We start from the raw sequence: 24184 nt of genomic DNA, 5'->3' as shown, positions 1-24184 counted from the left end.
TTTCCAGCTGTGTCACAATGTTTTTTCCATTATTTTTAAAGTAAGAAGATAGATAACATCACACACTTGGACTATTACATTGTACTGCACTAACAACATAATCTATATTAAGAATAGGCATTGCCATTGAAAGAACAGTAATAATATAAGTTGCTTAATAAATACACAGTCATGAACATTCTTGCTGGAGAGGAAAAACAAGTGTTTCCTCCTTTGCCTCCTTTCTATAGCACGAGGACAAGTACTGTTCTACACTACAACTATATATGCTAAGTGAATAAGGAATTTTTGTGGGTCATCTTTTTAAGAATATTTCAGATTTTATATTCTTTCTTTCTGACTTAGTAGGCTCAAATAGTAGCAAGCCTATTGCTTTTGCTGCAGAGGGAATAAAACTGCCTTATTCTAATATTTCTGTAATGCCTGTTTGTCATTAATTCAGTCTACATCTCTCTAAAATCATCTTCCTGGTCAGCACTGCTCACTTAAGTTATATACGTACAGACTAATTGGTTTGAAGAATCCTTCCTTTAACAAGATTTCTTTCCTGCAGTTGAACCCTCAGCAGTGCCTTTGTTTCCCACCTGGCTGGCAGTCCAGACCTGAGTATAAGCTCCTTGCATTTGGGGCAGAAAAGCAGCCTTACTTGCCTTTCAATCCATCTCCATAAGGTGCAATCTTTTAGCCCTCCCTGAATTTAAGGGTCTGTTGCTTAATCTTTCCCAGGTTCAGTCATTCTTCTTCATCTGACCTCACCTGGTCCCTAGTTGTTGATTCAGGACATCTTTTCATATCTGCTATAAAATCCTCCAAATCAGGAACTCTGCAGAAGCTGTTGTTACCCACAAATCATTCTAGGCATTTTCTGTCATTGCCTTACACACCCCACCAGGGAGAGACCTCACAGTCCCTCGTGTGCTTTGTCTGTAGCCTCTTCTGATGTGGGTCCAAGCCTGTTCTTTCTAGAAAGGTTCCTTAGTAAGTAGCCATTTTACCAGCATAACAAAGGTCCATCAGGAATTATCCTAAAGCCATGTCAAATCCAGGGATAGGTGGGAAAAAGGCAGGCCTATCAGCTGAGTGCAAAAGCCAGTTTGTATTGGGTTGATTCTGTCAGTAAGCTGCTGAAATCCCAAACCACCAACCCAGTCATCCGTCATTCAGCTCCTGAGTGCCAACTCTTTGGTTTGATTGTCAGCTCTCTCAACTGAATATATCCTGCCATAACTATTAAATGTGGAGGAGTTTGTCAGACTTGTACATAAAGCCTTGTTATTTTTTCTTTAGTAATTCAATCAGTAAATACAGGAAGGAAGGAATATTTCTAAGTAGATCACATAAAATTCAGTTAATTTGTTTACATTTATTCTTTAGTAAAACTTGACTGTTCTTTTATAATATTTTAAAAACATGATTCAAAAGAAGGGTAATAATTGCTACTGCTTACAGAGGCTTCTAGATTTGTTTACTTTTTTAATTTGGAGCAGAATAAAGGTAATTCAGGGCTCTTTCAGCATTGTGAAGTGCACCTTAGCATGCGCTGTCTTTTCTCTGCTTCTGTTTTTCATCAGCATGTAGCTAAAGACCTGGCCTGTTTGCAGCTGTATCACTGATAAAAAATGAAATGCAAATCAAGAGTACCCAATAGACACTGTGAAATGAGCAATCTGAATATAAAGCCCTTAAACATTGAGTCTTTTTAGTGAACTGATCTGTAAAACTCAAGAACCTGTTAGACTGCATAGACAATGAGAAGTATTCAGTATTTTCAGTTCCAAGTCAATAGCAGCCACGGGAGACTGAAACAAGTCTATGAATACCTTACAAGATGAGATCCTGATATTGCCAGTGATTATATTCTGCACATGGATTCCAAATCCATAACAAAATCAGAAAGACATTTGTTTGAGGTATTTATAGAGCATCTGTTTGACTAACCATCTGTGCTCTGATTGAAGTATACACATGGTCCAGACTGAATAAAAACCATTTATATGGATTAGAATAGTAACTTTGACACTGTTATATCTAAAGGTTTTGCTCCTAGTGACTTTGCTGACCTGTTTACACGTAAAGGTAAATTTTAAAACTGTAAGATCTGAAAGGTAGCCTGAGGAAAGAGTGTAACTAGTCTGTCCACTTCAAAAAGGCTTTGAAGTTAGGAGATGTTGTTTGAACACTGCATGCCTTTCAAAACTGCTTCTTGCTTAGGGTCTGGATTAAGCTGGCTGCCTTCCTCAGTTTCTGACTAGCTTTTGGGTTTATTTGTGAGGGTAAAGGTAAGAATATGCTGAGGTATTTTACTGTGCTTTCGCTTCTATTTCAAAATGAGATTCATCCCTTTTTTGTTGTTCACGGTGTTCAGTAGAAATATTAGCAAAACATTAGGAATGTATCTCACTATAGCTTGGAGTTAATTGCATTGAGAAATCTCACTGTGTTCGTTCAGTTCACTTCCTTCAACATTATCTTTTTCATGGATCAGTGTGTTTTGTATGTTCAAAATGCCAAGATTAGGAATCATAATGTAAAGATGAAAAGCAGTAGGTTGTAATATGATTGATTCAAAAAATATATCTAATGGTAATTTATTTATTGAGATTGCTCCTTAGGAATGATGATTGAACAGCGAGTTTTTGGAAGCTGGTTATGTTTGTTCAAGATAGTAGAAAATTGAAGTTTCTGATATTGTTTCACAAGATTAATTTTCTTTAGTGATAACCTGGGGAATTCTTTAAATTACCTCATCTTAGTTGATGTAGCACCATCTGCCACATCTGCAAAGAAGATAATTATTTTTAGGAGCAGCTGTGGGTTTTTTGATTAAGTCTTGAGTCATCGAGGTCAGTATTTTTGAATTATTCAACATAGGAAAGAATAAGCAATTGGTTTGCATTTTGGTCAGTAATAGAGGATGTATTGTTATTACAGTTGGTGACATAAATCTCATAGATATTTACTGCAGTCCTCTAATTTCCAAGAAATTTTTTGTGAGTGCATTTAGCTTGTAGGGGAAAAAATACCAGTCCAAATTCATGAATCAGTAAGAGAGTACCTGGTAGAAAATTAGTGGCTGTAGAGACTCTTCCGTTAATAGAAATGTTAAAGTGAAAATGACACATTCTTAACACTGAGTCATAGGTCCAGGTTCCAGACTTCAGTTTCAAAAGCTGAATTGTGGATTAGGACCTTTCACCAAAAGAAAACTCCCCAAATGAGCCATCCCTTAACAGAGATTCTTTGTTATCTCGGTGGCTTTCATGATAGCACCAAGTCAGATGAGCACATCTAAGTCAGATGAGCGTTCTCCATCACGTACTAAACAAGGGAGGCAAGCAAAATTGAGAACTGGGACCTGAAATCTTCAACAGCTTTCTTTCTCTTGTAGAGGAGAGGCTCCAATCTGTGCCAAATGTCTTGAAAGACCAGCGCTTTGTGTAAACTCTTAGTGTGAAGTAAAGAGTACATGAATGCGGAGCTATCATTCAGTGATGAGCTGGCTACATCTCTGCAAGAGCTTCTTTCAGCTTCCTGCTGTTGAGGAACTAATGAGACCAGACACTTTCTCAAAGACAGAATAGTTTTTCCCTGGGGAGTTAATGGAAAGTAGGTTTATCTTTATTTCTTTGCTACAGAGTGAAGGTGGCAGAGCTGTATGGCCTGAGGAGGGTCTCTTGAGAAATCACACACCTGAAAATGAAAGCTTAGAAAGGGTACCCATGGGATAAAAAAAAAGGGAATTTTACTGAGAGCTGAGATAACTGAAAAAGAGATGTTTAAAAGCCAAATCTGTATTCCACATTGGAAGAAAGACATGAATCTGAAGGTATCTAGACAGGACCTTCACTGCACCTCTCTGAGTTACGGAAGACTTCGGTTTTTGGGCTTTGGTTCCCCGGCTTGAGGAGCACAGCTAGGTGCTCATTTTTCCATCAGTTAGCATGCACTGCAACATGTCTACTTTGTGTGATACCTATAGGTGACCATGTAGCTGACTGACCAGCAGTAGTGGCCAAGCTGTGGGGAAGTGTGTTTGTTTCTCTGTACTTCTTTTAGAAATTGTGTACCCATAAACTCACTGAGGAAAAGGCCGTGGGGTCTAAAACTGTTTCTGAATGTAGCTCTCCTATTTTAACACTTCTTTGTTAAAATAGTTCTGCTTTTCAGTGACTGTGAAGCCTGACTGCTTGAACCTGTTTGCAAACAGTGGAAGCCTAGAGTTCATATCACTGGCACAATGAGTGTTGAACTGCAGTGCAGCAGGAGAACAGGGGTTCTGCTCTGCGGTTGCAGCACAGGAAACATGAACCTAACACAAAAAAAGAAGCTCTGAAAGTGTTACAAATACTTGTAAATGCACTGCCCCTTGTCCTGTGAAACACAGCTGATGATTTTTCCTGTGCTCTAAGTAATCAGCTGGATGTGGCTGAGGACTGGGATAGCTGACAAGAGAATTGAGGTTTACCAGATTTCAGTAACACCAAAGGTAGTTGTGTTTCCTGTCTGAACTTCGGTCATAGATGGAACCTTGTCTGTTTGGAAACATTTAATGGCAGTCTACATTTATTTCACTCATCACATACTTTTAACAAGATTTTCTCTATTTGCAAATGAAAAGTGGGCTTATTTTGAGAATAACACAGATTTAAAAGGATTAAGAAGATTTTAAAGATCATTTCACTTCCCACATGACCAGAAGGAGAGCTTTACTTCTGTATGGGACATGTCACGTGCTACCCATTACTGGAGTATCATCCAGAGATAGCACAGATTTATTAGTGCTCCACAACGTGACTTTTCAACTATATTTTCCAGCTATGCTTTAATGTACTATTCTGCTTGTACTGTTTAATTAAGTTCCAAAAAAGGCCTTCATTTAGTGGTCAAACTGTCCTCTTTGTTGCTTTTAGACTCAGCAGCACTTCATGCACTGGCAGTTCAGTTCCCTGCACATGGTGTAACTGAGAGCAAATCGTCATTATCAGCATCTCAGCTCCCTGTAGGGAGAAGAAGTAGCAAAGCCACTCAGTCTTCCTCTCAGTGAAGAGCAGGAGAAAACAACGAGCTTTGTACTTCAACCTACAGGTCAGACCTGATCTGTAATTTCCTTTCAGGTTGCAGAAGTGATGCATCTTACAAAAAGAGGCAGGGCACAGCTTCTGCTGGGAGTAGTGAGTTTTACCTACATTAGGCTGCACCTAAATGTGGACTTATCAAGGAGGATAATTAACTTATATAATATTTGACCCTCTGAATATGAGGTGCTTATTTTTAATGAAGATACAAAACCAGAATTGACTTAATATGTTTAATGTCCCTCATTCTGTTAAAGAACTCGGTATAAGGCCAATAAAATGTTATTTTGCTTTCTCAAATGCTGGAGAAATCAATGCCCAGAAATGTTACTGTTTATCAACTGAGCAAGGAAGCAGAATTTTGTAAACAGGCAAAAGTACTTTTTCTAGATACAAAGGATGCTGATATCTTCCAGAGTATTAAGTGGTATCACACTTTTCAAGTGAAGTCAGTTAACCCTCTGGTCTCACTTCTGCATCTGTATTCAATCCTCACATGCAATTCATGATGTTTCCCCCAAATGGCACTTAATAAGCACAAAGTTAGTTTTATATTTTTCATTCACTCTTTCAATAGCAGCACATCTAGATACTTTTCTTAAATAATTATGGAACACCACACACATCAGCAAAATTCTTTTTTACAAAGTTACTTATCAGTGGGAATGGATATATTCATGTCTAGTCCTCAGTAGTATCAAGTGAAATGTACATCTATGGATCTTTGAGAGAAGGTAGCCTTACTGATGCTTGGCTGTAGATTTGGAGGGGGGGAAGGAACAGTAGCCTAAGGAACCTCTTCTTAACGTATTGGTTTAAGCTCCACTATTGATGGCTTATGAAAATGCATTTTAGGTTTTAATTGAGTGTACCAGGAAATTGCACATGGTCTGTTATCCCATTGGAACTGATGAAAGATCATTGCTCAAGCCATGGCAACCTGGTCACTCATTATGGTCTATCACAACATGCTCCACAGTCTCTCATAGATCACTTGCAATAATTAAAAGCACTCTAGAGACCTAATTTGGGAAACTTGGTCATGTAGGGAACTCTTTCCCTAGTACCTTTCTGGAGAAATAGCCCTTTAACACTCTGCAGTAAAGGAGGGAGAAGCTTCACTAGTCTTGCAACAATATGATTATTATATGAAGGAAGATCTTACAAGACTGGTCTGGACTATTCCAGAAGAAAAGTACAAGGGGTGGTACCTGCAGTGTGTGCAAATAACTTGGATGGGAGAACTTGTCTTTGTGGTTTTGTACTTCACATTTGCACAGTCCCAAAGCAAATATATTTGTTGTGTACAACTGACTCACAAAACAGAGTATGAGCACGACTTACCTTTGCTCTAAACCCACAATGTATCAAGCAATTCCGTATGGATTACAGAATTCTAGCTCTCCTGTTGTGTTTTTTACTTTTTAGTCACCACCCCTTTACTTCTATCCTAGCGGGTAAAAATGCAGCAAATATTTCTATTGTTTACGAAGCTGAATTTATGCAACAAGTATTTTGTTTGCTGTTCCAAGCTGTCTGCTTATGAAAACAAGCTAGTATCACTTTTTACAGTGTCATTCCAGACAGATATGATTATAGGCAGTTTATGCTATCCTCTAGTCTTCAAAAGACATCAGTCTGCTATTTTATATCCAAAGCATGAAGCTCAGGAGAATCTCCCAAAAAGGGAAAATTAGCAATAAATGGACTAACATCAGCAAGGAGACTATAGACAGCTTCCTGTGTTCTGTTACCTCTCTTTACTGAACTGTGTTTTGGTATTATTGGAGTTATTTATGTAGCTGAGTCACTGGAAAGGTTTTTGGGGGCTTGTTTCTTTTTTGTTTTTCAGCACCTTTGAATCTCCACTGATGCATGAAGTCCCAGAGCACCAAGGCAGCAGCACAGACAGTTCTGCAAGCAGTTTGGGAAGCTCTGTCACAGCATGTAAGAAGGTAACTTCTAAGTTTATGTTATATTCAAAGTCAGATATATACATAGCTTTGCTTTTTAGCTTTTGCCTTTATTGAGGAATACTAACTTAAGTGATACTTTAAAAAGAAAAGGTCTTGATACAGAAAAATAAGTTATTGTTGCTGTTATGGTATCTTGCAGTTTCTGTCTGCTTGGTCTATGAAACAGGTTTTCTGTCCTCCCTCATGTCTGACTGGAAGGGTTTCTACAACAGGAGGTGGTATACATTGCTGTTACTCTTTCCTTAAAACAGGTTTATATGTACTTATTTAATTTAGAGCATGTGGGGGGAAAAAATGGCACCTGTGTGTGTATGTGTGTCATTAGGAGGGCTCAGATGTTAATTTATGCATGTAGCTAGTTTCGGTACAACTGAGAATACAGAAGTGAAGACCATGGATGCTTCCTTTTATTCCTCCTCCCCAGAACCATGCTGTGGCAGAGGGAAGGGGGCACTGCCAAAGACTATTGAGGAGGACAGGCTATCTTTCACTTCTCACTTTGCAATAACCCTCAGAGCTCTACTGTCTCCCACAGGCATAATTCTAGAGCTGAAAAGACAGCATTTGTTATAAACCTTTACAGTTCATTCAGTTTTCCTATAATTCTTACTTTTTTTCTCCTCCTTCTTTAACTAAAAAGAATAACGCTTTCCGTTTGGGTTTGAAGTTTTTTGTTTGTTTGTTTTCAAACTAACACCAATATATGTTTATGTATGTAAGGAGAGAGAAGGATAAAACATGTAGATGCTAAAGATTTATTTTCCTTATCCTGAAAACCACACACAGAAATTTTGGTAGATATAATATCATTGATAGAAAAAAAAGAACTCAATAAAGTGGATATGTATGCTGGAACTGGGCTTCTCTGGCTCACCTCAGCATGGCTAAAGTGTCAATATTTCATTTGATCAAAAGGTTCCTTTACAAAATAATACATGATTTTTAAAAAGGCTGCTGAATGTAATGGGAATCTTCACATAGAAAACCTACTGTGTGGGAGAACATCTTAAATTTTCATTTAATCTCAGAGTTATCTACTTTATGTAAGAGTGAAGGACAGTGGCACAGCCACTGAGAAGTGCTGTCGCTGTCTTTACAAATGCTCCTGCTTGGTCATCTTCAGAAACATCACTCTCTTTTAAAGGCTGGGCTTTACCACATGATTGAGAGCTGCTTCACCTCTCTGATCCCATGAATTTGAACTGTTCATTGGAACACGAGGCAGTTTTATGATTGTCGGCACACTAAAATAAGTGATTCGCTTCTGACAACACTTCTGACAAACAGCAGGATATTTTGGGCTTCTTAACAGCATTGTCACAGAAAGTGTTAGTGTTCTTTTTGTGTGTGTGGAAAAGAATAAAGAATTCTCTTTTAGCCTCTGTTAAGTACAGTGATTTTTAAGTTAGATGTGTAATTGGTGGTGGAGTGAAATGCTGTGGGTTCCTGCTGCAAGGGAACAGTTTAAACTTGCAGATTTGAGTAATTGTATTTGGCATGAATGGCTCCTGCCAGGAACCATATGACACAGAACCTGAATGAATGCAGAAGATGTGCCCCTTGATAGCTCATTTTATTCTGTGTGTCCCACTGTATGTCCCACTTTCCTGTCTTTTTTGATGAGTAGTAATTAACCAAAGCAATTAGGATGATCAGTCATGAAGACGCAGATGTTTCATTTGTGGAGCAGAGCTTTTTTAATGCTGTCTCGGTTATAGATATTTAGTGTATTTTAATGTCTTATGATCTAAATCAGGGAGCAGGAAGCTGTTACACTAAACTCATACGCAGTATTTTCCTCTGGGAAAGAGTGACTTTTCTGATCCACACTCTGCTAGAGGCTGATTTAGTTCATTGATTCACAACACAGTGAGTAATGCTGACGGCTGAGTCTCTAGATGAGAGTGGAAAACTTTTTTTAGAACCATGAATTACTGCTGATTTCACATTTAGTGCATGATGCAAATTCATCCTGAATTATTTTCTGAGTGTGATGATCCTGCTTCGAACCAGATATGCAGCAGTATAGTGTGTGCAGCTGTCACACGAGTATGGTCAATGAATCAAGTTCTGCTTTCGGTTGTACCATTGCAAAGCAAAAGCAACCTTGCTGAATTCAGCAAAATGCTAACAATATGTCAGTGGGATTGGCCCTGAACTTGTCTTAATTAGATAAGAATGAAGAGAAGTACAAGACAGGAGGAGGAAATTTTGGCAAGCGATACTGTTTGTCTTAAGAGTGCAGAAGTGCAGACTGACAGCTAAAGCTGTACAGGCTTAGGTTTCTTACAATTTGGTGCAGACCACCTCAGTATATTTTGAACCTATGCTTAAATGCAAAAATGGCAATAGGAATGTATTGGTAGAGATCTGAGGAATACCAGTTCTCACGCTGCTTTTGATTAATTATTTAGCTCTGCTAATTTAGGTCAATTCTTTCAAGCTTATACACTTTTGATCATCGCAGTCGTCCATTATTTTACTATAAGGACTTCAGTATATTCCCTTAAAAGCATGAATATCCCAGAAAGTTCTAATGCACATGCAAACTCACACTTTATATAAACACATGAACCTATTTAACAAGGAGAATTGCCTTACAACAGCAAGGGGCTGTAAGATATACTACATTCATTTTTACCCTATGTTTGTCTTTGACCATGATAATATGCTGTCTTTTATCAAAGAAATGTGCCCAAAAGTTCACATGGCTTCTATAGATGCATTTTTGCACAGCAGGTGTGTGGAACTCTAACTGTGATCAGCACTACAGGGTGGCCCAAATTATTCTTCTTTCACAGAAGTACTGATGGGAAGGCTTTCAGCAGTAATATGTCTGTAATGATCCTAATGCAGGAACTTGTGTTTTGTAACATGGAGTTTAAACTCAACCAAAGTTTACCCCTCATTCCTACCACTGCTTACTCAAATGTCACCTTCCATCTCCTGACTTCCATTCAAATATGTGTAAAACCAGGCCATGTGCAAGGAGGCCTCTTGCACATGTTCCCCCATGCCTCCCATTCCCACAGCACTGTCTTTTCTAGGTAATTTCTGGAGGCTTTCCAGATGACTTTAGGCCACCCTGTGTTCCTTAGATTGCTGACCTCTGCCAGCTTCTGCTGCGTAGACTCAAGTATATCTGGTTTTATTTTTCTCACCTGTCTTTTTCAAATCCAAATGCTGCATAATCATACTAATGTTCATTTCCTTGAGGTTACTTAAAAATCACATGCTTTCCAAAACTTCCATGTAATAATTTCTACCCTTGACTTCAAAGTCTGTTATGAAAAGCTGCATACAAAAAATTAAATGCAATATAAAGCTTTGCATATAAACCATCCTGGTGTGACCCAAGCTTGGCAACTATGACCTGACCTGACTGAAACATTTGTTCAGGAGAGTTATTTCTTCTGCTGCTGCCTTACCAGTATTTGCTTCCTGATAAAAACATCCTCTGAAAGAAAGATGGAACTGCCAGGGGTCATTTAACATCCCACAGGAGACAAACCAGGTGAAGTGTGGACTACACAGATCATTTCATGGGTTTTATCATCTACAATACACTTCTGCTATGATATAGCTGTTCTGAAATGCCCACCTTATGAGAAAAAGAACAGTACCAAGGATTTCTGCAGCTTGTTTCTGGATGATAAATTTCTGCCTATCACACCTTCTCAGAAACTGAGTTTTGGGAAAGAAAGATCTAAAGTGATTAAGGCTGAAGACAAATTCACTGTGACTTTTAAGGAAATGAAACAAGATTGCTTGTTACAGCAAAAGCTATTTGAGCTAAAGAGAACTATTTCCTGTGTATGAAAATTACGTCTTAAGAGGTAGAACTTCAGCCCCTGAGGATGAGAATATCTAGAATCCAATGAAATTTGAAATCATATATGTATATAGATATATATGTGTATGTGTGCATGTCTGTATAAGTTCAGTTCTATATGGCTTCATAAAAGCCTCAGAGGATAGTAATTTTTGGAAATGAAGAAAAAAATGCTTAATTCTAGATTTTACCAACTAGTTCATAATGCTTCAGTATTTCCACATTTAGAAAGATTTGCTTTAAAAAAAAGAGAAATAAAATGAACATGTTATTACACTAACAGGAAATTGCTTCTTTGGAATATGGAGTATATTATTTTCCCTATCTAGTCTCAGAGTTGGTTATGGTGGCAGGAATCTTTTTGCACTGAGACAGGAGGTTATAAAACTTATTGAGTGCAAAGTCATTTGGCTGGTAAACAAGATTAGCCAGCAGCCCCCAAACAGAGGCTGGTGTTCATGTGAAGCATTCATGAGCCTTTTTCTTTCTCTGAACAAAGTCTTTGGGCACAGTACTTTTTCCAAGTATTTTGTGAACCCTAAATTTGTATTCAAAAGCTCTTTGGAAGAAATCCCATAGCAGGGCTGGGATACCAAGAAACAACCACCACAAAGGTGGAAAGTACTGAATAAGGGCACTGAAGCAGGGCAAACTCAGGACTGTGGTGTTCCCAATTAACTCCTCATCCATCTTCTGCTGACTGTTATTTAAGAATCAATATAGAATAATACAAGGAGCAAAGTATTAACTACCTAACTGGCTTTCTACCAGAACAATAAAAATTAGAGTGGGTTAGTTTGTGGGTGGTAACAAGCTTACCTCTGAATTCCCCCTGAGTATTAGAAAATTGTGCCAACTGGCCAGATCAGCTTTCCACAGTCATTCATGTTCCCTGAGAAATGAGAAGGCCTCACAAGTTCTTCTCACTTCTCTTCCTAAGGAAGGGATCTAGGCTTACAGATCAAGTGGTCTGTAAGCAGGACAAATGTGTGACAGTGCAAAACTTTCACGAAGGTAAAGCACTGTAGGTAGATTTTTTTTCCTCAGGTATAGCAACAAATTTATATTTTTAAATATTATTAAAATCAAAGTGTAAAAACAAGAGTACAGTCTATTTATGTGTAATACAAGAATTGCAAGAAGTACAAATAAAATATACTTCTATTTCACAAACATACTTCTTAACTTGCTCCCTTAACTTCTATACTTGCTGCCTGGGGAAGATGATAAACCATATAAAATGTTCTGTAAGTAGCATCAGTGTTACAGCAATTTTCCCCTGTGGTTCCCAAATACTAATGGTCCCTAATACTAATGGTCCTGCTTTTTCATGGAAGAATATTAGTACAGAGACAGAAAGTAAAGAATTCAGTTCAATCTAAATGTCAGATTTGCAAAACTGGCTTTACCTCTTTCTAGTCTACAGATATCTGTAGCCCCATTTCCTTTTTGTTTGAGCAAAGCCCATGGGCACAGTCTGCAGGACTGAGTCAACACAGAGATGAAACCCAAAGTTTTGATCTCAGGGCACTGACTGAGCTCAGGACTCATTACAAAAATCTTAAGTACTTTAGCTTCTCAGAAAGCAGAAAAAAGTGTTTAAGAAGAAAGAGTTAGGATCCTTGGCAGTCCCAGAAATGAGACTGCTGGCAGAATGACTAGTACTGGTCTATTGTGGAGAGAGATACAGTCATTCATAAAGGCTGCAAGTTTGTGCACTTTGGTATAATTAAATAATTAGTTTTCCCAACATTTATGTTTATGACTTTACCATAGAACAAAACTCATAGCAATATTTTCCAGTAAAAATATTGGGTTTAGGCATCTCCTTCAAGTGTCTCAGGACTTTCAGTTCTGAAATACTTTAGGGGATATATAAATAATTTGATTTAAGGTGCAGTAACTGGACGGGTCCAAACCAAACAGGGGTCCATTCTGCCCCTCAAAATTTTGTAGGCAAAATTTCCTTTGAGTTACAACAGCAGAGTTCAGGCCTCCGAAGCATAGTAGGACTGAGTGAAATTTTTAATTATTTTAACTCTTTTTAACTATTTTAACAGATTCTCTGCAGTAACAGTCTGCTAGAATCAACAGACTACTGGCTGCAGAATCAGAGGACACCATGCCAAATTGGCTTTCTAGAAGACAAGTCGGAAAGCAACTGTGCCTCAGTAAGTACCACTGTCATCTCCTCTGGAGAAAAGTCCATTGAGAGTTATTTGGGTAGGATGTGGGGCTGACAAGAGCACATGTTAAATTAAAAGTGTCTGAAATTTCCAGTTTTCTTTTAAAAGCAAACATATAAACTAAAAATACATAGAGATTTTTATACAGAGCACATTAATGAAGATTACTGCAGAGGTTTCCCCACACTTGTCTTTCAGATTTTGTGGCCCTCTGTATTTTTTTAGGTTCATAATCTGCAACTGACAAGAGATAAAAATAAGACAAAGAGAAAATTATTCCAAACCATAACTTGTTAAGTGGCAGGTTGGAAAAAGCAGATGTTTAAAAGGCTGCTCGATGTTCCTGAAGGCATAGAGACACAATTAAAGAGAAAACTCTTTCCATATTAGATGTGGAGTAGCTACTAAAGAACTCAAACAGAGCTGTTTTACATTTGAAATTAAATTTGTCGCATTATTTTTGGTTATAATGCAATTAAGAACAGCTTTTGATTAACAATATGCATGAAGAAATAGGAGTTATGTTGCTTTACACACTATCTACATGAAACTGGATGAAAACGCATTGCTATGTTTTTAATAGTTTTTTACTTGATGAAAGACTCAGAAGAGCAGATCCTTACTCAGAATCCTATTTGAATGCTACTCCCTGGTCTCAGTGAGCAAAGAAGGACTTTAGAAAAGATCAGCTTTATCTCAGGTACAAGGTTTCCAGCTCTGCTTGTGCTGCACACAACTTAAAGACCAGATGGGGGCTCCCATGAAGTCTGCTGAGATTCCCTCAAGGACATGGACATATCAGCTCTAACTGAGAACCCTGACACCTGCTGCCAAGAAACAGAATCTCTGTCCCATGGTGGTGGTGACTGGAGGCTTTGTGTCCTGCCTGGGGGTGATGCAGCTGCTTGAGAGCAGCAGGGCTGACACAACACTGCAACTGCAGCAGTTGAAAGTGAGGAATATGGTCAAAGGTTATTGGGCTCAGTTCACTGTCCTACTGAGCACTGGACTATCAGCTTCCACAAGTCAGAGGGAGCAAAATACACAACATAGTCATAGTGTGCTCACTGAGCAGGCATTCAAGGTATCAGGTGAGAAACTAAACTGGCTCCTGTGTCTACTTGGGATGATAATGAGTGAAATGAGGAAGAGGATATTAAGGAGTAATGTCTACTGGTACTAATTCCTAGACTCCTACAGCCTCTTTAACCATTCTGCATTGTTCTCCCAAGCAAAAGGGTCACAAGCATTGGGAAGTACAAACATTGTTCAATTGCAGCTGAAATCTTGTCAGTTGAACAGTATCCTGAATACATTCTTAACCAAAACACGTTCATCAGGCAAATAACCAGTGATATCCTTGTTGTTTGATGTAAGAAGGGATTGTTTTTAAGGCAGAACACATTGACCACAGTCACCTAATTTTACTATTTAGTATTTAATATCCTAAAATCTGGTCTTAGTTTCTTAGAGGAAATGATTACTCCAAATAATAATATAAAAATTAATTACGACATGCTTTTTGACCTGTTGAGCTTTGATATGACAGAGCTTCCAAGAAAAGATAACTTGTTACAGAAAGACTACATTATATATTATATAGAAAGATTATACCATCGCTACCCTCCTTATTTCAGGTGACCCTGTCTGATTTTGCCCTACAGTCTACTCAAACGGGTTAAACTACCTCAAAGAATTTTTCTACGCCAATATTAGAAGCAGTTTTTCCTCTTCAGAGGGTATTTTACTAATTGCTAAACATTTAATTAAACTTATTTCAGTTAACAGTGGTACTGTTTAGCAGCAGTTTACCACTGTAGATGAGAATACATAGTTTCGTGCTAATATAATTAGGTAGTAAAAATTTTAAAAGTAGTTTAATTATGGAAGTCTTGGTTTGTTTGTTTCTACTGAATGAGAACTCAATCAAAATCCACCAAATAGAATAAAATATGTGGATTCACGAGACATAAGCTCCCTGTAGTGATTTATAAATGTAATTAAAATATCTGTTTGTGACATTACCCCATGGAGAGACCTCATGAAATAAGTGGGGTTTCACATAAAAATATATACCTTTGTTTACTCCACTATTACCAGCTATCTTTCTTTGGACCTACAACAAATGTTTCCTGCTTTGGACATGCTTTTAAGCAGACCTTATTTGAAAAGAAAAAACCTGATAGATATTTTGTCCCTACTTTCCCTCCAAAGATCTAGATTATTTAGTTCCCAGTGCTGAAAATTTGCGGTTGGCTTATGTTAGTACAAGTTAAGAAACCTTCCTTGCTTAGATGATTTATAGTTTGTTCTAACATTGGACTTTCCTAAAGTGCAAAGTCTTAATCTTGCACACAGAAATGTCATTTATGACTTCATCTTAGCGGTTCCTAAGATTTAACATTTTTCTTTGCAATACCATTGCAGTAGTGCCATGATTATGGTGGTATTGCCACACTGCTAAAGATGTATCTTAATTGTCTTTTAGGAATTCTTAATGAAAATAGTTATTTAGAAAAAAATAGGATACAAAACCAAACAAAAAGATGGTGGTTTAGTCCTGCAAGACATTTGGCATTCATTTGCCTCAAGATGCTTAAGGTATAGCAGTGAATTTTCCAGAAATTCTCTGGACTTTCATGCTGTGGACCAGCAACAGATGGAAAAGCCATTAGAAATTATATTCACATTGAAAAAAAACCCAAACATTTTCTCTCAAAATGGACCCAGACTCAAATGATCTCCCCACAGAGTGTGACATCATGCCTTATCACTCTTTGCATGACCATCTTGTCCCAGCACAAAGGCCAGGAGACAGGCATTCCCACTCCACAGCCTAATGAGGAATTGCACTTGAGAACCGCTGGTCTAGGAAAGCAGAGCCTTCCCTTCCCCAGCAGTGTGCCTTTGTGTGAGGGGCAATGGATTTCCAGAGTGGCAGAAATGCTGCAAACTTCCTGTCAAGTATCCTGGAGAAGCAGAAACACTTCACACCAGTAAATGGCAGCGACAGATAAGGCAGGTAGAAAATATCTGCCTTTCAAGTAAAACAAGGCAATAAAAAACAGTGCTTATTTCTTACTGTAGCATAACAAGATAACACTTTTTAAAGAATCAGGATGTGACAAAGGCTCTAAAGCTCATTTTAAAATTATTTTACATCTCCTTAAAGCTGAAAAAAATCTGGCTTTGCGGGCAGATGGATGAAAGAACAGTTTCAATCAAGTGTTAAATGTTTTGAAACATTCTTGAAATAGTCCAGCAACTTTTCTGTTTGCAAGTGCTCCTACTCTGTAACTACATAGATGCTCACACCAGAATGCTCCCTACACGAGTGCATGCAATGTAGGCTGTATACACAGACATGCAGTTGTATATTGGTCAGATCCAGCCCAAGGGAGCAGCAGGAACACATGGCCAGAGCAGAGGAAAAGAAGGAGAGCAGCCCAAACTTCAGTCAGATTCAGTCATGGTAAAACGCCCTCTCTAATTGCTGGCTGCTTTCTTGTGACCCCAGGCCATTTGCACTTTTTCTTGAAGTGGTCTGGTAAGTCTTGGTGGCAGCACAAAGGAGAGTGGAGGACAACATGACTGGGGAAGTGGGGACGGTGGAGATGGTAACAGCCACTGAGTGGGCCTATGCCACATGGAAAAACCTTAATCCATCTGCAGCACAGGAGGAGGAAGAGTTACAGTTTAGGGTTGTAATCTGGTCAGTTGAGTGCAGGAGAACAAACCTTAGCTTCTCAAGGAAGGGAAGCAATGCTTGTATCAGTAAAGAGACAAGACTGTTGCCTTGGTGAGAAATAAACCTGACTGTTAACAAAGCAAACAGGCGATGTGATTATGGATGACGTTGTCTATGATCCCTCTGTTTACTGACATAGTGAATAATGTCATTTTGCCATCATAGCAGCTGGATTTTCAGAACTGGCTGCTTACCTTGCTACTGCATGGCTTTGCTGTCCTAAGCAGGTACTTAAGCATTATCACTTTCATTGCAGTTTAGCCATCAAGCTTGTAAACAAGTTCAGGAGGAGGTTAAAGATGCCATTATGGACTAATTTGAGCTGGCCAAATGAGGGTTTCTGTGGCGTCACCTCCTCCTCCAGCCCTACTTCATCTCTTTTACTGCCCTGGCATTTGTACAAACACACAATAAGTCAGTTCAGAGAGAGAAGTAACTATGAAATTAAGAAATTGTTTTTTTCTGGCCAGTTCTTCCTTGAATCATCTCACCATATTGTCAGATAAATGCCAGTGCTCACTCAAGGGACGGAACAAAAACATCCAGGAAACGGTTCCCACAAATTAATTCAAACTGAATGATAACATATGCAGAAAGGAAAAATCCTTGGCAAGGTATATTTTGAGGAAAAAAAGGAGAGCAGCTTTCGCTTGAATTAAAGTAGATTATGAGTGGTTTTCATTCATTTTTTCACCCAAGTCTTTTTAAAGATTTGACACTACGTATCTTTGGATATTTAGGTACAAATATACAGATTCATATTTTACATGAGTCTTTGATACTAGAATAACTTCCAAATAACTTGCTAACAGTGCAGACACTGGATCAGGATGTTGAAATCTAAGCACCAGAATTTTTTCTATCCCTTAGTCAGGGCCCCTGTATCCAATATGTTCTCCAGAGTGTCCAAAGAATGAGAGCATGCCCTCACTGAAGCGTGAAGATCTACTCTTACAGGAGTTCAGAAAGGGTGTTTCTTCCCAGGATTGGCCATAGTCAACAAGCACCTTTATACAGCCAAATATGAAAGTGAAACCTTGAATCCCAAAGAAGATCTTTTTGTTGGCTTTTTTTAAAACAAAACCATATGCATCTTCCTCAATAGTGACCATGCATAACTGAAACAGTTGCTTTGTTTTATTGGGCTTGAATGAAGTTTTACATTTCTTAGTAAATGTAGCAAAGCCCTATTTTCTTGCATAAAATTGACAGGCCTAGATACTAAGACATCTTCCCCCCTTCATGAGATTGCACAAACACCCTCAGCACCATGTCATAAAGACAGAGAATTACAAGGATGTTTATTTTACCTTTCACTCCATAATTACTCAACCACCTTCAGGAACAGCATTGTCTCTTTCAGAAATCAAAATGCATCCGCTGCTTTCCAGATCTAAACCATAATTACTAGAGATATTTTTAGTTTTAAGTCCCATCTTCCTATTCAGCTTGACGATACCTTAATTACATCCTGACAAGGTGCAGGAATCAACAGCTGCAGGCTAAATTGTGGCACTGAGTTGTAGTCCTTTCTCAGGCATGTGTGGGTGTTCATGCTGCTGTGGTAAGGAATTGTATCTTCCAGAGAGCCCCTCTCTTGCTTGCACAGAGAAATAAAAAACCCTCCTCTTCACCAATTGCTCTCTGCATTATGGAGCCAGTGCAGGCAGACTGAGCACAAAGTTTAAAAGACTGCTGAAAGCATTACTTGTATAATCTGTAAAATATGTTTCACTTTTTGCTTTTGTACATACTTGGCTCTGAAAAATATATCTTCACGTATGAGCTAATGTTAAGACAGAATTTAAATATGTCCTTAAAGGGTTGTATTTTCAGTACCACACATGTATATCATACAGCAGCCAAAACCTGCCTCATGAATTTCAGAGTAGGAAAGACTGACAAAAGATTTTTTCATCTTTCCTGTCACTTCAGACTTGGACACTCTTTAATCTTCTGTCTAGATCTGCCATCTTCTTTCCTGTCCCTCTGGGACAGTCTCATACTGCAGTGGTTTTCTATCTGTGTTTAAGAGAAGTGGATGCTTAGCCTTACTCTGAAAAAGCTATAAATAAACAGTGGGAGGATCAACCATGGCATTGCAGCTGTATCCTCTTCAGCATTTCACTCTGGCATATTCTCAGTGCCTCCATGGCCTGCTTTATCAATAAATGGGATTCTCGTGCTACCTCCGGAGTGGACATCTGTGACTGCTTGCTGCTGTTATAACCACAGGCTCCCTCTAAAAAGAATTGCAGCCTGAGGCTTATAGGAATTTGTTAAATGTTAAGTGTCCAGGGCACTGGAGAAAGTAGGTGGTGCATGTGGCATAAATATTTATTGAAATATTTTCTCTAAGTCATAAGTGGCAATTAATTACACCAAACCCAAAGGAATAAGCTTTAATGGGAAGAAAATATTCACAGCTGGTTTTGAAGCAATGGATTATGAAGAGATAACTCGGGAAGATTCATTAATGCAGCCCAGACATTAAAGTAGGGATAGTCTCTAAAATATCAAGACCCACAAATCCACCAAGTCATTTGAGATAAACACCTGCTGAAGAGTAATTTGGACTAAATTTCACACAGATTACTGCTAAAAATGCTGAAGGGAGAGCAGTATAACACGTCCTTCTGACAACATATAAGGTGTTCCTAAAAAAGAATTGTGGCTGGTCTGGGGAGACACGGGAAAGTCACGTCAGGACCTTATTTACGTGAACTTGAGTGACTCACAGAAGATATACTGAGTTGTCTGCTTTTGGAAACGCTCCATTAGTGCCTGCGGGAAGAGCGGTTGGAAACCTCATCTCATGTAAGACAGCACTTGTGCAGCTCATGGGAGAGATTTTTACATAGACTCTGAAAGGAATAATGTGTTTTGTGGCTGTCCCAATGAAAATACAAGGCAAAACAGGAAAAATACTTTGTCCACTTACAGCCAGAGACAGAAATTATCTCTCTCTAATCATGTAAAGGACTGCACAACAGAAGGAAGGCTTGGGATGACTTGATTTCAAGTTGATGTTTCCCCAACCTGCCTTGCATCCTTTTGGGCACAGAAACTGTCAGTAGAGTGTCATGGTCCTACTTTGACAAGAATGCATTTTTTGATGGTTTGAAGTACCCTGATCTCACTTTGGTGATCTGTACACAGCTGAGGGATACCTGTCATGAAGCCTTCTGAGTTATTTAGATTATAGTGCAGAAGTGTCTGAGCTGCTTCATACCCTCAGGTTATCACTCTGTGTGCTGGGCTTGAGGTAATTTTCTTCACAGTGGCTGGTATGGGCTGTGTTTTGGATTTGTGCTGAACACAAGGTTGATACTACACAGGTGCTTTTGTTATTACTGAGCGGTGCTTGCACAGCATCAAAGCCTTTTCCATTCTTGTACTGCCCCCACCAGTGAGTTCTCTGGGGGTGCACAGCAAGCTGGGAGGGTGTGACACAGCTGGGACAGCACACCCCAGCTGACCCAAGGGATATTCCATAGCATATGACATCATGCTTAACAAATGAAGCAGGGGGAGAAGGAGGAAAGGGGGTGCAGAAATTCTCCCACCTGTGTAATGCTGCTGCCTCACACTTCTATTCATGTAAATCCTTTTGCAAGCAGCTACAGGGCATATCTAGTACTTCCAAACTAATATTTTAATTTCTACATTTCACAGCTGGCTCCTCTGCCAGAATCATTTTGGCAAGCATGGAAATTAATGTGAGACAAGCATTGCATCCAAATGCTAATGGATAATTAGCTCTGTCTTCCAAAAGCTTTTTTTTTTTTTATTCTGAGTCACTATCAGGCTATTTTAAACACCTCATATAAGATGTATTCCAACTCAAGAATTTAACCCTTTGAATATAAAAGGTTGAATTCTACTGTGTGTGGAGGAGAGAGCTACATTTCTTATACCATTCCTGGTCTCCTATCTACTAAAAATTTGCACTGTGCATATTAGTTATAACTTCAAATTACTCCAAAAAGAAGTATGACAGCCAATGGCAGTGAAAATAATTCACCAAAATTTAGTCAGTAGGGGAAAGGAAATTGTAATCTAAAAACAAATATCTGCAACAGAAAAGCAACAATTTATAATTTTGAGTTTCCTTATTTCTTAGAATATTGCAGATCTCCACAAAAAGGACATGTCAATCCTTATAACACATCCTTCTTAGTAGGCATTTATCCCTGTGCTCAGGGAAGGGAAACACTGGGAAATTACTTGGTTACTTTCTTCCATCCCAAGACAGCACCCTAATCCAATAGCAAGGCAAGAAAGAAAGTCCTGCCTGCTTCCCAAAACTTCTCAGAGGTGGAGCAATAGGAGCCAAAATAAGAGTAATGATTTAAAAAAAAAAAAAAAAAGGAAAGTGGTAGAACACTCTAAAGAATACCGCCTGAAACCCACAAATTTCAGCGAGCAGTTAGTGAATAGCTGGGATCTTTCTCTCCCAGAAACCATAGGAATGTGTCTTCTCCTTTGCATGTTTTATAATGAAGGTGTCACAAGCCTCCCTGCCCTGCATGAAGGCATTTTAAAGCAGCACACTATAAAACCAGAATGAAGCTGAATGAAGATGACACGTTAGGCATTATGAAACTATGCACAAGAAAGCCACGTGCACACACTCCTGCTTCAGATAATCCTTGTTTCCTTTTCATTAGTGTGTGTGTGACTGCACAGTTATATCTTTAAATAGCTGAGAAATTTGTGAGTGGGCCTGAGTGAGTGCAGAAACCGTCTGCCCCAGGCAGTTGTCTAATTGTCTCTGTTCCAAATCAGGCTGCTGCTGCTGCGGCACCAGAGCTCCCAGTAACTAAAATGAGCACTTGTTTGTTACACAGATAAACACAGGAGTCCCATGACAGTGAGAACTTCAACATATGGGGGTTGGAAGTTCTTCTGCTTAGCTTTTGCCCTTAGCACAGACTTGTAGCTTCCTCTGTCATTGGCACCTAACTGCAGTTGAGTGTTTTGCCATAGGTGTTTGCTTCTCCAGAACGCAGAACCTTGTACAGACAAAGGGTATGTTCACATGCCCTTTGAACTGAAATACCACTTCAGCTGTCCATACAATATGCACCCTGCCCCCTTATTTATTTATTTATTTTGTTCCCTCAAAGTGCTTAAAGACCTCTGTGAGAGGAAATTACTTATCTTTACTATTTCATACAGGATTCTGGAACTCAGTAAATCAGACAACAACTGGGGCAAGACCTAAATCTGTCAAAAACTGCATGTAGTTAGGCAAAACATTGTCCCAAATCAGCTGTGGGTTTGTGTGAATAAAAATGGTTTGACAAACCAGCTGAATTAGGTTTAAATTAGCTCAATTTTTTGTTTTTAAAGAATCAAGAGAATACCTAGGATTGCAGTTTCAGTAAAGATGCATAATTAGAGTTTCTGGTTGCCTGTTTACCAACAGAAATAATTCCAGGCTCAACTGAAAAAGGAAATTCAAGTTGAGGAGAGTGCAAATTGAGAAGTGGGGGAAAAGGAAATTTCAAAGTTCATTTAAGGCTTTCTTTCTAATTATGCAGTGGCATTTAGGGTTTTGAGAGCATGTATTTAAGATGTCAATTTAACTGACTTGAAGAATCTTTTTAATGTTACTGAACAACACATTCTGCAAGCACGGTAGGCATGGTGATTCATGATTTCATTTTCAAAAATTTGTGGGATCTGAAATGGTGGTATCGTAAAGGACACTTTTTTTTTAATGGATGCCAACACAAAGCAGTCCTCTAAAAATAGGCAGAGAGAACAAGAGGACAAAACCAAAGTAATCCCCTATTTATGCAAAAGCAGATGGACCTACAGGCACCCTTCTTTCAGGGACACATTTGGCAACAGAGCCTCCCCCAGTGGCTCTGAGAGGCTTAAACAGAAAGACAGAGGGGTCCATTGCCTCAGCAGAGCCACATCAAACAACCTCCTAAAGCAACAGGCTCCATCAGCAGAAGTTGAGTGTTGGGCTTCAGCTTTTTCAAGCCACATTTTAAGCCTGATGGTCTGTGGGAGGCAGGTGAGAAGAACAAAGAAGGCTGGAAGGTGGGTAGCTTTGATTAGCAGAGACTGTGTTGTCACCAGTGCTGACAGTGGGAGAAGGAGGAGCTGGTGCTTCTGCCCCACCAGTGTTCTTGTGACTCCTCTGCAGTTTGCAGGGTCTGGTATCTGATTTGCTTGACATGCTGCAGAAAGCTCCCATTTCGTGTACTAGAGATTAGATTTTCATTTCCAGTCAAGATATAGCTTGTGAGTACCCATGGTGAAGGCCTCAATGTGACAATCTGTATTACATTCAACCTTGCTGGATGATATCTATCTAATTTGACAATAGGCCAGAGGTTCAACAGATAGAATTCCAATAGGTTTTATGAACATAGATGAAACTGGGAAATTTTAAGTGTACCAGGAGTGTGTGAACTGAAACCTTCCCTATAAAACAGAGAAAGCAAACAGAGCCATACTTTCATAAATAGTCTACTGAGGGGAAAGTGGCAGCCAGAGCTTATACCTCAACATGCCAAAAAGTTAACTTTAGGATGTTAATACATAGGTAAGCAGGCTTTTCTAATCCCAGCATTCACATGGCCAATCAGAAAAACAGCTTTTTCCAGACCAATTCATAAGCAGAAGGAAGAACATGTACTGTTTCTCCATTTTTAAGTAATCTTGCTGCTTCAGAGCTCTACCTATTTATAACCTGTCTAACAGCTGGGGCAGAGCTGCCCTGCAATTTGTAGAGCATGCATGAGCAGCCAGATGCTATGCAAGTCTCCTTCAGCAGGAACAGAGGTGAGTCCCAAAAGGTTTCGTTTAAAATTACTGAAGCCATCATTGGCAACCATATGTTATCTTTATTATAGGACTTTAGTCAGAAATGATGAAAGGAGACCCACAGCATGAAAAAAGCCCTCAGTGAACAACTGAGATGGTGAAGCTGAGCAATTAGCCTTTTATTTGAAGCCTGCTGTTAAAAGGGAATGCAAAGAGCAGAGGACATCTCTGCTGCTCTGGGATAATCCACAGCTCTGACAAGCCTGGCACTGCCATTTCTGGTTTTGTGCTTCCATGTTGTTGTTTTCCTACCAGTTTCTCTCTTATCTTCATTGGCTTTTGCGTAGCTGAACTAATTTAGGTTAGTAGATTTAAGGCTGTGTTTAGAGACTATGAGTTGCTGAATTTAGAGGCTATGCCATGTATTGTGAACTCAGTTCTAAATCTTCTGAATTGCAGTGGAAATCACTAACTAGTTTGTTCTAAGAGTTTGTTTTATGTGAGAAAAAAATCTCTGAAGAATGAACTGGTTCAGTCACAGAATAAGTGGATTTATTTATTTGTACCTAAAGTTGATCAAG

At 38.9% G+C, this 24184-nt stretch overlaps 1 protein-coding gene across 3 annotated transcripts in view; it reads left to right on the top strand.

Annotated features, from left to right (window-relative positions):
- Positions 1-24184, top strand: part of SPHKAP (SPHK1 interactor, AKAP domain containing) — a 68488-nt gene that overhangs the window by 12047 nt on the left and 32257 nt on the right. For all 3 annotated transcript variants that reach the window (XM_017822422.1, XM_017822420.1, XM_017822421.1), the window contains exons 2-3: positions 6928-7030; positions 12944-13054. In XM_017822422.1, the coding sequence (XP_017677911.1) occupies positions 6928-7030; positions 12944-13054 (214 nt within the window). The remainder of the gene's footprint in view (positions 1-6927; positions 7031-12943; positions 13055-24184) is intronic.

This window comes from Lepidothrix coronata, unplaced genomic scaffold (genome assembly GCF_001604755.1).
Source record: "Lepidothrix coronata isolate B3197 unplaced genomic scaffold, Lepidothrix_coronata-1.0 Scaffold97, whole genome shotgun sequence".
NCBI lineage: Eukaryota > Metazoa > Chordata > Aves > Passeriformes > Pipridae > Lepidothrix > Lepidothrix coronata.
The sequence above is the reverse complement of the archived record's forward strand: the minus strand, read 5'-3'. Positions and strand labels throughout refer to the sequence as shown.